This window comes from Anas platyrhynchos, chromosome 15, assembly GCF_047663525.1.
Source record: "Anas platyrhynchos isolate ZD024472 breed Pekin duck chromosome 15, IASCAAS_PekinDuck_T2T, whole genome shotgun sequence".
Classification (NCBI taxonomy): domain Eukaryota; kingdom Metazoa; phylum Chordata; class Aves; order Anseriformes; family Anatidae; genus Anas; species Anas platyrhynchos.
This window is the reverse complement of record NC_092601.1, coordinates 3,019,006-3,034,998: the sequence shown is the minus strand read 5'-3', so window position 1 is coordinate 3,034,998 and position 15,993 is coordinate 3,019,006. Positions and strand designations below refer to the sequence as shown.

The 15,993-nt window shown below is 37.6% G+C and overlaps 1 protein-coding gene across 1 annotated transcript in view; it reads right to left on the bottom strand.

Annotated features, from left to right (window-relative positions):
* The window catches only part of LOC106019526 (uncharacterized), a 105,135-nt gene that overhangs the window by 32,574 nt on the left and 56,568 nt on the right, over positions 1-15,993 (bottom strand). The window contains 9 exon segments of the mRNA XM_072023999.1: positions 238-411; positions 1,097-1,213; positions 3,365-3,496; positions 6,928-7,278; positions 11,492-11,661; positions 12,288-12,590; positions 13,287-13,486; positions 15,090-15,307; positions 15,548-15,667. Coding sequence (XP_071880100.1) covers positions 238-411; positions 1,097-1,213; positions 3,365-3,496; positions 6,928-7,278; positions 11,492-11,661; positions 12,288-12,590; positions 13,287-13,486; positions 15,090-15,307; positions 15,548-15,667 — 1,785 coding nt within the window.

Here is a 15,993-nt window from a genome sequence, read left to right as displayed (position 1 = left end):
GCCGTTGATGTGCAATGTTCATAAAACACATTGTACTAACACTGGTCAGAATGGAATAACTTGGTCCAGAAATTAGTTAATAAATTTTCTATTTCAGTAGCCCAGATTTTAGCCATCCATATTATTAAATATCAGAAAGTCTCATCTTACAAAATTGTAATTCTCATTTTAGCCATAATCTATACATTACAATAAAGGACAATAATTTTATTTATTTATATATTTATTTGAAACTACCTGTATAGATTTTGGGATTATGGCTTGTATCAGCCATGGCCAAGTATGCTTGAAATTTCCTGTTACATTGGTAATTGTTTCAGACTCCTGGATATGCCCTTCAAGAACTGTCAAGTGAGCACCATAACGCACTTTAATACTCAATCTCTTGATCACTTTCAGGTTCAAAATAGCCTGCAAGCAACAATGGTAATTTGTGAAAACACAGCTTTGTAAAATGCAAAGTTCATGTTAGTCAGGTTTCCATTTTTGGTTTAGGTAACATCATCTCAAAGACGTGTAAATAAAAATTCATATCATTTTGCAACACAGACTAGTTAGAAATATTGAAGAAAGCTACCTGTTATTTTTAAATTTAAGATTTTAACAAGTATTCTCCAGCATGGCCATGCCTTAACCCTATTCAAGCACTTATGTGATTAATAAAGCTTTAGTGTTGTGCTGTAGGCTCGTGTATCTCAAATATAAAAATATGTCAGATAATCAGTGACTGGAAGGAAAATACCATTTGGAATGTAAACCTTGAAGTTGCTATTAGTTACTCAACTCCGTCTAGTCTATACATGGCACACTGCAGCTCTATCAGACAGACAAGGCATATGCTAAAATTCACTGCCCTCCTCAGGTAGGGAGTGCTGCAAGCTCACCTGTGGCTTGGGTTGTTCATAGATTGGGAACAAGCCTCCAAGCTCTTATTCCTATTAAAAGTTCGGGTCCAACAAGCTGTTCTTCCAGCCCCTCAAGAACAAAGTGAGCTTTTGGACTCCCCTGCTATTTGACTTCCACAGCTACTGCTTCTATGTTTTGACCTGATTCCAGGCTAGGTGCGTGTCTCCTCTGTCAGTGTCTGATAACTCACCTGCAACTCAATCCTCTCTTCTACCTGCAAAGCCTTCAGTGCCTCTATGTTATGAGTAAGTTTGTAGTTCAGAGACACTACACCCAACTTCTGGACAAGGCTCAGTTCTTCTCTAATCTGTTATGCACAAAAAACATATAACAAAAGTTAACCGTGGTACACCTTTGACATTGACACTGCCCTGATTATTTCTAATTATTCTACTAATTACACATTAGAGTAAAATTACAAAAATGTAAGGTGATGAATTGTCTAATTTTTTTATGTCACTTCATTGTACTGCAATAGGGAGTATGAGGCATCTAGTGCTGATGCATGAAAATAAAGGTTTGCTGTGGTTTAAGTTGGCAGGCAGCTAAGCACCACGCAGCTGTTTGGTCACTTCCCCTCAGTGGGACGGGGGTAGAAATGAACAAGGTGAAAGCACAAGAACTTGTGGATTGACATAAGAACAGTTTAATAAGACTGAATATATATATATATATATATATATATATATATATATATATATTAAAAATTAAGTGGTGCACAATGCAACTGCTCACCACTAGCCAAACAATGCCCAGCCTGTCTGCGAGCAGTGGCAATCCCCTGGCCAAGTCCCCCTGTGTTACTGCTGAGCATGAGGCCACATGGTGTGAGACATCCCTTGGCCAGTTTGGGTCACCTGTCCTGGCTGGGTCCCCTCCCAGCTCGTTGTGGACCCCCAGCCTCCTTGCTGGTAGGGCAGTACAAGAAACAGAGAAGGCCTTGGCTCTGTGTTAGCACCGCTCAGCAACAGCTAAACCAGCCACATGTTATCAACATTACTTCCATCCAAAATCCAAAACACAGCACCATACCAGCTACTATGAAGAAAATTAACTCTAGCCAAACTGAAAGCAGGACATACAGTTTACAAATGGGAATCATGGATCACTGCTGAAGTCAAATTTATTGCTAAAACAGATGGCACAGGAGTGGTTGAAAGACAGTGGCTTCATTTAAGACCTTTAAAACTGAACCAGCCCCTGGAGAGTATTCCTAGGAGAGCCTCAAGCACAGCTATTTCAAGTGGAAAAGTGATTTCTACCATACCAATCAGCTCATGCTAACCTCTATTTCACAGCTTCCTAACACAGAGAAGATACTCGCTTGTTGTTCACACAGAAGTAAGTCAGTCCTCTATAGAAGTAACAATTTTTTTCTGATATTACATCAACTAACGTCCTCATAGGAATTCCAATGTCAGCAGCTTTTTGAATGTTATGGGTTAGCACGACATCCTGCTCTTGTCTTTCCAGTTAAAATTTCACAACATATATAGAAAAATACGTGTAGATTCCAAAGCTTGCTGCCATATGTAGTTCAAAACAGGAATTTAGTATATTTGTCTGTCCTACACTCAGCACTAATTAAAGCTAATTGCACTGAAATTAAGGAATTTACACTGGTTGGGGATGGGGGGGGAGGGAGGAGAGAGGGAATAGAAAAAAAGCCTGACAGACAGTATAAAAAACAGTTTTCAATTACAAGACAAAAAGTGCAAATGTCATTTCATGTCAAAAACTTCCACTCTCATGTCAAAAACTTCCACTAGCAATCTGTTTCTCTACAGCACAAAATACCCCGGAATTACCAGTTATGGCAAGCAAGAGAATGATCAAAAGGAATTTCATGTATTTCTCTCTGCATGTACTCCTCTCTCCTGCACTGGTGACAAGAGAAGCCAAACAATTGTCAACAAGAAAGCAAGAGATTCACAGCCTTTCTTGTGTTGTCTTACTGAAGAAACAAACAGCAGTGCGTCATTTAATCATTGCCTTTTATTTTGCACTGTGAATCACAGTGATCGCTCTATAAATCACAACCTTTTTGTTTTTGTTTGTTTGTTTGTTTGTTTTTTCTTGTGCATTGCTGTGTATTTCCATTATGAATGAGGAGTGTTAATACTGGGAGGACCTGTTGTATATCTGGAGTGTGATCAGCACCTGTGTTTTTGCATGTTGTATCATATTTGATGCACAATACAATGAATACCAAATAGTATAATATAAAGAAATATATGCAGACAAAGAACATAATAAGGAAATGTTTCAGAAAGTATCACAGCCTGTATCATATTATCCTATATATTTTACTGTATATTACAGGTGTCAAATTTCTGAAGATTTAATTTTTATTCTGGCATTTGTTACTAAAGCTTGTCTATTTGTTCCCAATAAAATAGTTTAGAGTATGTCATCCAGTACTTTGCACATACAATCTAATAGTCTTCAGGACACTTACATCAGTGATGTTTAGTATAAGGAGTACTTGTAATTTACTTTCATCAACAATGATGAAGGTCTGTGAATCTAGGTTCATTTTATCCATTAAAATATAGCCCGAACCATCAATTTTTACTGGTGCTCCAAGATCCTGTAGAAGTAAAATGAACAAAGAAATAATAATTAAAAAAAAAAATACACACTAAACAAAACACCAGAATTCACCCCTTTTATGCTTACCCACAGGTGTTATGCACCTGAGAGTTTTTATTCCTTTTAAGTAATCATAATAGCACCTAGCTCTAAATCTAGCACATCAGGTAGTATACCCATCCACTTTTTTCTTTTTTCTTCTGAAGACGTTCGACATATTTTCGATAAGAGTTACCATAAATAGGATACAGGACAACCTGACAGATCTTCCTACTTGAGTGAAGTGTCAATTGATTTCCTATGCATTGCTCAAAGGACAAAAAGCATCCATAAATCCAGTGAAACCATACAGTTTACATAGGTTGATTACAACAGCTTTGTTTTCAGGAGAGGGCAGGTAAATCTCATCTTTATATGTTCCATTTTTCCCTGATGTGCATATTCAATCCACGGCTCATTCTGTGTTAACATCTCACTAAAACTTTCCCCACACACAATTCTGTCCCTTCCATTTCCTGGCTGTGCAGCACTAACTGGTGGGGTCTGTGAGAGGCCTAGTACAACAATGCAATTATTTCAAACAGCAATATGAATATTCAGTCTGAAGATTCAGTGCTCTATCTAGCTACACTTAAAACTGCTACTTCAGGAAATCCTGCTGCAGAATTTCTCCCCCTCCACCTTCCTACAACAGTCTAGTCTGAGAAAACAAACTAATAAGTAAGAACTGAGGGAAGAAGTGCCACTTTTTCACACCTCCATCAAAAGGCAGAATGGGCTCAGCATGCCACACTAACTTGCTGAGAAAGGTCACAGCACTCTGCCTTTCTTCACCTAGGGAGCTTTGAAACTTGCCTCACTGCCCAGCTCTCTTAGCACCTTCCAGGCACCAGCACTTTAACTCCTTCTGAGATGAGGACTCCCAGTATGTCTGATGCCTGCCAGGTGGATTATCCCCAGGATGGGGCTTACCTTCCTTTGTTTCGTACAGCAATGAGACTGTATTGCAAAGGATGGACAACATTTCAAATGTGTGATATGAAGTCATTCCACAGATCTCCAGTTTTCATTACATATGTCTACCAGCTAAATATTTTCAACAAAGAAACTACTACTTTCTTATACTACTGTTGCTGTTTAGAGCCTATAGTGAGATTCTCACCACATTCAGAAGTTTAATCTCATTAACGAAGCAGAAGGTGTGATGTGGCGGTGCTAGTCAGGCACTCTAAATGGTAAGATTCAGCTCAGGGGTAACTGTATGGTCAGCTTTTCAAGAATTACCACAGAAAATGCCTCACCAGGGAAGTCCAAAACAGATTGTTCAAAATGTCATTGTTGGTTTTCAACCAAAATTCCCCTCAAATATTCCTCAATCAAGGTCTCCCAGGAAATTGCAACTGCTGTTTAATGCTGTGGTTTTTTTTTCCACTCTTTGTGTCCTACACAATGTTTTTCATACATTACACATCAGTTTGCTAAAAAATTCAATTTCCTGTAAAGCTGAATGAAAATTTTATGACGTTAAGATTATTTATTTAAATCATATTTTCATTTTGTTTCCCAGTTTACTTGATATATTTTTAAACTACTATAGAGATTTGTTGTCAAACTGCTGTGAAATTACAATCACAGATGAAACCAAGGACAACTTTGAATACTCATTCTCTCAAGATTAAAATCTAGCAGATTTCTCAGCCATCCTTTTAGAAAAATACACCAGAGCTAGTACAAGCAAGTTCATTGACCATAGGCACTGTTTCCAGTAAAATTTGGCTTAAACCTTTTAAAGGCATTCTACTGTGAATGATTGGTTCCAAAAGTAAAATGTTACATTAAGAGAATGTTTTTTGTTTTGGTTTGTTTTTGGTTTGGTTTGGTTTGGTTTTTGCTACCACTGAAATCATTAGACTGTTTTCTTTTTAGTAGGTGCAAAGATTCTGGTTTAGCAGCATAAAATAAAGAGTAATACAAAAAATTCCTTCCTATACCTGAATTGTTTGGCATTTATTTTCTATAGACATTTTCCACTGAAGCTTCTTTTCAGTGAGGAAGTCCCTATTCATTTGAATCTTACAAGAACCTGATTTCACTCCCAAGCTGATCTGATAGTTTAACTGTTTTCGTGAGGTTATGGACAGCTTATTTTCCCTTGGGACATCTTTCAGTTGAGGGAGATCATGCCTGAACTGAATTTCCAGTGTGATCTTTGGTCTGCACTCTGCTCTTACTTCAAGATGGGCAGTCTTGCTTTCTGTCTCAAGGACACAGAGAAGTTCTGCTTGGCACTTGTCTTTCTGAACAGATGCTGTAAGCCATGACTGAGTTGGAATACTAAGATCCTACCAAGATTAAAAAAAAAAATAAAAATAAAAAAATAAAAAAAAATCCCCTTGATTATACATACACATTGAGATGAGTAAATTTTGATTAATTTTTCTTTTCCCTACAGCACAAAAGGAAGGAGATCTTATGCTACAAAATCAGAGACAAAGCCTGCAATCCCTGCACTCCTGCTTTTCTCACTCCCAATGATAAGGTGACTATTTGGCCTGAATAAAGTCTGAGGGAAGATTTTTGGACTGCCCTGCAAAATTTACAAATTCTTTCTTTATACAAAATTTTACACATTTACAAAAATGCAAAATGCCACTTTCTTCAGAGTAGCAAGGTTTATTGACCATCCTCTGCTTCATTCAGACCAGACCAATCTCAATTTTCAGAACACATTAACACCCACAAAATAATAGGCCTAAAATATATTCTTGCATCTGGCATTCCAAGATTTTGTTTTATTTTTTGATACTAAAGCTTCAGGTTTGTCCTATGTAACATCCCAAATGAAACATTTCATCTCATTTTTCTGAAATATTTGCAAAGATACTGAAAACTCTACTGTTTTTAATATTTTAAGTGGTTTATATTCCCTCTTCATGACTATGAAAATACTATGATAAACACATTCCCATCATTTTTATTTTAATCTTGCTACTTTGCAGCTGAGAAAGTTAAAACTGGGGAGCTAAAAGCAAAACATAAATGCCTATGAACATCTGGAAATAACCCCCAATCTCACAATAGTCTTTCTTCCTAATTCAGTCAGTGATGCTGGATATGAAAACCAAGGAAATTTCACAACTTCTACTATGATAAAAAAAGAGAGAATAGAGAAAGCATTTCTCTGACAAATGGTTCAAACTAAAATTGCTGTTCAGCCTGCCAGGACAACAAGCAATAAAGACACTGAAATAATCTTAGCTTACAGAGAACAGCTACAAACAACAGGATCCCTTAGATACCTTTTTGCCTAATGCAGTAAGACAGATATGTCTTTAAAGTAGTTTTCCAACATTCACTGTTGTTTTAGCTAAATCTCTATGTGGCCCTCATTTGATCCCAAGTCTCTTGTTAAAAGCCTCCAAGAGCTACCTGCAGAAGCTGACATTCTGTTTCCAGTGTCCATTCAGCTTTATTCTGTATACAGAGATCTCCTCTAGCCTTAAGTTTGCATTTGCCAGCCTGCAGCAACAAAATGCCCCCAGTGGTGGACTCTGTGGAAGCAGAGAACAGGACAGAGTTTTCAAAAGGCAGCCCAAGTTGACTCGTCCAGGGAACTGAAAGCCTGAGCATCCCTTGGAAGGCATATTTGTTTTTGCAGGAAGTATCCATCTGCACATCAACTGTTTTGCCATCATACTGGAGGTTCATCAACAAGTCAATATTGCAGGTGTTCTTTTGAAATGAGCCCCCAAAGGCTACAGCATGTGGCAGTCCCATTCTCTGCAACAGAAAAGATGACATTATTTAAAGCAAATAAATTAAAAAAACTGTCCTACTAATTAATCAGAAAGCATTTCTTCTTTCTGAACCGATATGCTTTTGGAAAGGACCATACAAGACAGCTGTTTTCACAGAGAAATCAGAAATTACCCCCAAAATAAACAGAATGGAAAAAAAAAAAAATAAAGCTAAAACATCCTTTTAAGAAATACTGTAGAAGGAAAAGTTCATAACCCCAAAGAAATCCTCCAGAATTTTAAGTACACGATTTTCATTAGATTTCAAAACAAGAGTTTATTCTAATTAAAAAGCTACAATTAAGCAACTATTTTATTGCAACAGCAATAACATCTGCCATTGTACTACCCTAAATTCTCAACTTTAAATACACTCCCTCTGCAAGCACTCACACTCGGTGCTGTACCAGAACTACTTTAATGACCAAAACTGTCATTAAAGATACTCCTGTATCAGGAGAGAGTTCTCTGTAATTCCTGATAGTTTGAAATAGAACGGTTATAACACCATACAGAAAACAATTGATGCTTACCTCTAGGCTGACACACTTGTTTGTAAAAGTAAGTAATTCTATTTCTGTTTCATTGCATTCAGGCTCACTTCTCCATCAGCTTTGAAACTGCAAGGCCCGAAGATGACATCAAGCATCCCCTTATATTTGTCACTTCTGATAGCTGACACTTTCATTTGATTCTCTTTGGAAATACCCAGAGATTGAAGCTGAGGCAAGGAATGCTGGAAGTCAATTTCCAAATGAGGCTGGATGTTAGTGCTGGCATGAAGTTGCAGGCAGGCAAACATGTCATTAAAGGAAATGTGTCCAAAGATGATGACACTAAAGTCGCTGGTAATCATCGACCCATTCAGTGAAACCCTTGTTGGATTCTGAAAAATTACAGAAAAAAATGTTGTCAAATTTGTTTTCCTGTCAGGTCATATATTTTTTTAAAAGGTACATGTTACTAAAAGAGAACTATTTCCCTACTACCCTGCCAACATATTGGTACTCACCCTACATATTCATAAGTACCTAAACAAATGGAGAAAAGGCCAAAAACCTTTAGTTAGAGTTCCACAATAACAATAACAGAAAGAAAAGAAAAAAAGAGAAGAGAAGAGAAGAGAAGAGAAGAGAAGAGAAGAGAAGAGAAGAGAAGAGAAGAGAAGAGAAGAGAAGAGAAGAGAAGAGAAGAGAAGAGAAGAGAAGAGAAGAGAAGAGAAGAGAAGAGAAGAGAAGAGAAGAGAAGAGAAGAGAAGAGAAGCCTGTTCAAACATTTATTAGTATGAGAAAAACCATCTACTATTGTTTTTGTTATAATTACTTCTGTTTTTACTATAAACAAATACAGCTCTAGCAATGTGAGAATGTGTTCTATTCCCCCAGACCTCAGCAGGAATGAGTAGTGCTATGTAGATGGGACCCATGTTACATGAGGGCAGAATTGAAATGCATTTGTCTTTTTTTGCCATTAGAAGAAACATGGCAATCTCCATCACTATGATTACTATCTTTATAGAGACAAACAATCTTATATAACATCAGTCACAGGAGACATTTTTAACACATTCTTAAGAAAATGTCAGATTATAAAGTGTATCTTTTTGTAACAGTTCAAGTATCATGGGGACTTTCACAAATAAATTATTAGTAAGAAAGAGCAGAAAGAGTAAGAAGTAAACTATGAAATCCTCAGCTTGTGTCTCCTATGCTCCCTTGTTCCTTTCATTTCAGCTTGGCTGCTCAACAACAGAGTAAAACCAAATATGCTGCATTCCGCAAGAGTGCATGAAACTGAGTGCAACCCTCCCCATGGACTTACTCGGTTTTTGATGGACAAGTAATCTGATATGTATGAACCTGTCAATATTAAGGAACTAAGAATATCTTAATGCGTGTGCCAAACTTCCAGCTACAGTTCTACAACTCTGACACCTTCCAGCATTTAGATTCCCTTACTGGTAGTTACAAGAAGATGTAGTTGACAGCAGAGTTTATGAATGAATCCAGTACCTCAAAATGGTGAAATGCAATCTCTCCATTGCAAAGGCCAGAAACCTGTTTGTTAGATTCTCCGCTGCAAGTAACCTGTTGGCATATCAACAAAGCACATTCAGAGCATGGAGAAAAGCAGAGAGAACTAAAATACAAAGGAGTGAGGAAAAAGACAGCTTTCAGAATAAAAAGCATGAATATGTTAAAGCATAGCTTTAAGATTAAAGTTTTTAAATCTCCAAAAAGAAACAGTTTAGTGGATCTAAGGAAAAACACACCTTTAGTTTTACATTATCATACCAAAATATTATCAGTATAGATAAAGACAGAAATATATCTTCAAGCAATAGGAAACCACTGCTGGCTAGACTGAACTATTTTTTAGTACTCTGACTTTCAATTTTAGCAGGAGATTGTGGTATTTCTTATCTGCAGCATGGGAAGTAGCACCATCACAAATAGAAGTTCAGTGTTCCAAATGCAGAAAGTGAGTTCCTTGGGAAGCGCTATTGGCTGTGTGAAAACTACTGCTATTATTATTCATTCTGCCATCACCACCTGACAGCACCTGACATTCTGACAGAACCACCACACCCACAAACAGTCAAGTGATCCACCTGAAAACTCTGCTTTATCAAGATGGGGCTGCATATAACTGGCCTTGGGCAAGCACTCTTTTAGATATATGCCCATTCTGATTTCATTACATTAATACTTTTGTCATCCACCACATTTTACTTAGCAGCAAAAGGCATGTTTTCAAACAACTCTTAAGCTTTCTGTGGTGGCTTTGTTTGACAAAATTCACCCTCTCTTCTGACCTGCTAGCTTGTTCTCACGACACAAATTCAAATAGTTGACACACAACAGAAAGCTAGATCAAATACACCACATAGCAGGATGTCTGCTTACCTGTAGTATACACGGAACGATGTTAATCAGTCCTCCCACATCGTGATGAAGTGAAAGAGAAATTTCCATGGCACTGCCAGTGGTTTTCATCTCTATTTCAGTTTTGAGCTGTTCTGTCTCTATGGTGGTCGTTATCAATGCAGCAATCTTTGTGGTGAAATTCTAAGCACAAAAGAAACCAAATCATGGGAAGAAACAAATTACATCCCAGCAACAATTGGCAAAGGCTGAGTCTGTTTCATGATGCTTAAACATGATAGCCTGTGTCAGGGCAGCAGCACCAGCAAAATACTAGTACAAATTCTTGAACACGGTTTCATTTCAAAGAGAGATTTTCCTGTCATACTACACCTTCTGAATGCTGTGTGCCAATGATACCTTCAGGCTTTAAAACATACTGAGAGCATTGAGTACAGAGGAAGATTTGAGTCCTAAGGCATACCTGATGAAACCAGTGAAATTACTGGTTAGCAGGGCCAGGGGGATTGGTATAGAATTCTTCCTCTGCGCAACTCTGTGGCTCACTGTACCACAGTGGCTGAACTCTCCACAGACTTTAGTAGTGACTTGAGCCTTTCAGCATACATAAGAACAAGAAAAATATTTGAACTTTTTTATTTTTTTTATTTTATGGAAGGATAATCTGAGATACAAGAGAGCTATAATTTCACAGATAGTTCACAGATCTATAGCAGAAATGCAGATAGACAAAAGAGTAGACAAGCAACACTGTACCATGAAATATGATCTGTGATGCTCCTGTGGATAGAAATTTCCAAATGGAAAGAAATGCTAAGCACTCTTCCTCTCTTCAGCAACATCCAAAGGATGACATCAGTATTAGATAAATCCCAGTACAAGACACAATGCACTGCTAGGTTTGTTGACAATTACTTGACGGCTACATACATTAATGCCTCCCTGTTTGCTTCCCAGTTTTAGGGGAAAAATCAAATTGGACAATACTCCTGTTGTACAATACTTCTTGTAGTAGCAAGGCACTACACTGAAATCAGAAGTGAATGTAAAATCTTGTTTAGTCTATATTCAGATCCAAAACGTCAGGCAACAGGTACGCTGTATGACAAGAAACCATACAGGCACCTTTGTTTCGCATATTAACTTAGTACATCTCAAAAATGCAGACGTGTTTGGAATAATGTGCACAGGAATAAACTCCAGTTATTAGAAATGGTTCTGCCAGAAATTAAATAATAATAGGCTGAACTTTTCTTACCTCATAATAGCCAGCAGCTTCCACAATAAAAGGGATCACATATTTCTTTATCTTTGTGACGTTGTGCTCACAGACAGATGGGATTTAGGAGGTTCTGTGGACAGCCTGTGACCTCCAAATACAGTGGAAATTCTTTCACTGCCGCTCTGCAGGACTACAGTAATGGTGTGATTTCCTGTTCCGTGTTCATATATCATGGTGAGAACGCCATCTGAGGGCAATCCTATTGACAGGAAAGGAAACAAAATCAACAATGCTGGGTTGTCATTGTACTGAAAAACTGTATTAAGAAAGTTAGCATTTTTCATAAAAAGAAACAGATTTGTCAAGTGCTATCCTCCAGTTAGCTGCACTTTCTGATATTTACAGTAAGAAAGGACATTACCTACCATATAAAAATCATATTTTAAAAAAGGATTATTAAATTAAAATGTGGCATGCACTATAGAAGTAAACATTTTTTTTTTTTTTAATAAATGATTTATTAAACAACACTTGAAACAGTTTACTGGGTGATTTATTCAATGGCATTCAGTGTTTCAACTATGGCCCGAGCCAAAGCAGGCATAAAAATATGCTTAGAGGAATGGATCAGCATGCAGGTATACAGATGTACAAATGGGAAATAATTTACTCTGAAGCAGTTCAAATAGTTTTTAAATATTCTTTTAAACATATTATTGTATATTCTTAATATGAAAAAGAATGTTGCTAAATCAAGAGTGAATCAAACTTTATTCTGGTGTGAACAAATGAATCTCATCTACTTCTACAGATCTGCATACATTTAGACAAGCCCACCTTCACATCTTGTTACATCACACCATCAAGTCAGAGATTTCTTCATACCTGCATTGTTTAAAGAGCTGATATTATGTGTGAAAGTCCCAGAGACTCTATTGTGTCCATGACTCATGACTTTGGAAAAATCTACAAAAAGGGCCTTCTCATCCATGTGGAAGCTAACTAGACCTCTTTTCATCTCTTTACTCAGCTCCAGGTGTCCTGTCAGTTTTGCTTCCACTGGGATTGCCTGACTGCCATTCTGAAACATAGTGAAAGTGATATTGCGTATGGTGATGTTCCCAAACACATTTCTGCTCCTGAGATGGAATCCATACAGTGCATTGTTGATCATCAAATTGATGTTACCTGTAATGAACAGAAATGATTAATGGAGAGAGGTGCCCTTTGGGACAGAAGTAACCAGGATTTGATGAGCAACATCTTAACCATTTATTTAATATCAGGAGGAAGTATAATCAATGGAAATTCATTTAATAGATAATTTACCTGAATCCAGGTAGCAAATCAGTTTATTCTTGAGAGAGAGTTTATCTACTAATAGAAGTGTCTATGTTTAAAACAAATTACATAATGGTACTTCTGACAACCATTTCTTTTTATTCATCAGTTCCTTGACCCTTTAGGCCACAGACTACACTGCAGTGCTCTCTGAGGGAAAACTTACACAGGGACTGTGACCTATCACAAAGGCTACTCGTATGCCTCCAAGCTAGACAATCCCACTGGAACTCTGCAGTGCCCTATTGCATCCATGAACCATTCAGAAGAGTAAGGGTCCCAAGTCTGTCTCCCTCTGTGATTCAGAAGGACTGCATAGGAAGGATGCCTCCCACTTCCTTCAATTAGCAAAAACATGAAAATTATAAAACAAAAAAAAAAATGCAACTGCATCTATGTGAATTCATTCAGAAGTAGTTTCAACTCAACGATCAATAGTTCATTTTGATTGTTAAATACTCTCTGCATCAAATGCAGTTCAGTAAGAAATATTTTAAGAAGTTGTCTTGGATAGCTGCAGCAAAACACAAAGTAAGAACATACCATTGTGAATGTTGTTTTTGTGCTTTAGTAATCCATTCAGAGAAAGGAGATGAGGTATAGTCTTGAATCCAGAAAACGTGTGTTGGACTCTTCCATTTAGGGACAAGACAAAACCAACTTTCTGCTGTCTGGCTCCCATGAAATGGGCTCCCACATGAAGCCCATTCTCATTAAATTTTATCACAGAAGATATCAGAAGTCTAAAAAGACGGAGATAAAAACTGCCAGTAAGGTCCCATTATAATGCTTATTTCATGATCATCACCCCCACCCTGTTCAAAGCAGGATTGACAAGAGTGGGGTGCTCTGGTCTGTGTAAGGTCAGGTTTTAAGTATATCCAACAAAGGAGACTCTGCAGACTTTCTGGGCAATTTGCTCCAGTGTTGTGAATCAGTGAGTCAGATGCATTGGAATAGTACATGATATATGGAATAGTACATGATATTCACCACTTGTCTAATTTGGTATTAAAAAAATACTCAATAGAGTCTCAGAGATTGGCAGATTGAAGGAGTAGATAGAGTTGGACAGAATTAGATAGAATTGAAGATAAATTAATCTCTGCCACAACATGAAATCTCCCTTCAATGCCGATTTAGAAACAGAATTATAAAGCTCATCATCGAGAATTCAGCATTAACAATAATTTGAAATGCCACTGTCCTGTGTCCTGGTTTCAGCTAGGATAGAGTTAATTTTCCTCCTAGTAGCTGGTAGGGTGCTATGTTTTGGATTAGGATGAGAAAAGTGTTAAAAACGCACTGACGTTTTAATTGTTGCAGAGCAGTGCTTACACTAAGCCAAGGACTTTTCAGCTTCTTGCTCTGTCCTGCCAGCGGGCAGGCTGGGGGTGCAGTAGGAGCTGGGAGGGGACAGACCCAGGACAGCTGACCCAAAATGGCCAAAGGGGTATTCTATACCATCTGGCATCATGCTAAACAATATATAGGGCTGGCTGGCTGGGGTGGGGGGGCTGGTTGCTCGGGCATAGGCTGGACATCTGTCAGTGGGTGGTGAGCAATTGCATTGTTCATCACTTGTTTCATACACTTTATTAGTAGTACCATTATTATTACTGTTATTATTATTTTCCTGTCTTAATAAACTGTCTTCATCTCAACTCATTGGTTTCACTTTCCCATTTCTCTCCCCCAACCCGGAGAGGGAGGGGGGAGGGTGACCAACGGATGTGCGGTACTTAGCTGCCAGCTGGGTTAAACCATAACAGCCACTAACATCTGGTGTTGGTAAATGAACCAACAATCATTTCTTTGCATCTTAGCCCTGAGCTGAACAGTGTTGGAGAAACATAGCACAACTTTTTAGGGAAATCTGGAAAAACAAGAAGCTCAGTTTTCAGTGTTTCAAGTACAAAACAGACACAATTTGCAAATTTCTTTCAAGAAGTCCACTGAAATATCTGACTTTCTGGAATCAAGTATACTACACAGTATACCTTAAGGTGAGACAATCCTATTTGCAGAGTGTTAGAGAGCCTTCCCAAAAGTTTGAACCCTCTTAAAAGATTGATAACAAATAAAACCTTAACAAAAATCTACTTGTTGGATAGAATTGAATTACATGTCAACAAAGTAATATTCATTTCATTGGTCAGTGACTGAAAACTGTATAGATTGAATTTTTTCCTTTACCAATTCTTTAAAAAAGAGTGTTTCACTAACAGGACTACTGCATGAAATGGCAGTGGCTTACACTGCAGCTATATGAAGATAGTTACATTTAGATATTTATCACAGAACACAGTTCAGCTCCTCTATTAACCAAGATTCTGATTTTTCTACCTCGATGGAAACATTTTGCACATGAGCTGGAGCTGTACTGATTCAGGGCTTGTAAGGATTGCTTGGTGGAGAAAAGCCCTCAGTTCAACACCTCTAGCATTCTTCCTATTTTCTTTGTTCATATCAACTTCCAGCATCAGCACATCCCCTCCATTAAAATGAAGGTAAAGAGAGCCATTGAGCTTGTTTTCATCACAACTCTTCAGTGCTGCTTGGGCCTATGCACAGAGAAAATCGAGAACAGGTCATTAAGAATCTCATATCATAATAAAACACCAACAACATAATGAAATCATACTAAAACACCATTCTGAGAAATAAGACTGTAGGCAGAAACAAGGTTTGATAGTCTCATGAACCCATTAAAATACGTCAGTCAGAGGGATTAAAAAATTAAATTGAATAATTTGTTTGCCTGAAAGTTCATGCAAGGAGACTGTAGTAAATAGGGAACTGACCTGTGAAGACATGGTCTTGTTGATGATCGCTTTTACGTTCACCCTGTAGTCAAAATGTTCTGGATTGGTCCGCCTAGAAAATAGCTCCCCACTTAGGCCCATTGCTTGTGGATACTCAAGCTATTTGACAAAGTAAAATGCATAATTACTGCAACTGCTTCAAGAGATTTGCCATCTAAAGTTTTAGCATGAAGTGGAGGATGAGTATAAGCTAATGTGTATATAATTTTTTTTCCATCAATTTTACCCAAAGGCACAGAAAAATAAATCAAACACATTGAAAAACACATGAAAACAAATACTCATTGTGTTTCTTACAAGACATATTTGACAGGGATTATAATTTGATGATCAGCTGTTACACACCAAGGAGCATTTGTCAGAGCCTGACCTTTATTGAACTAGGATTCTTACATGCATAAAACAATTAAAATTCTAAAGACAAT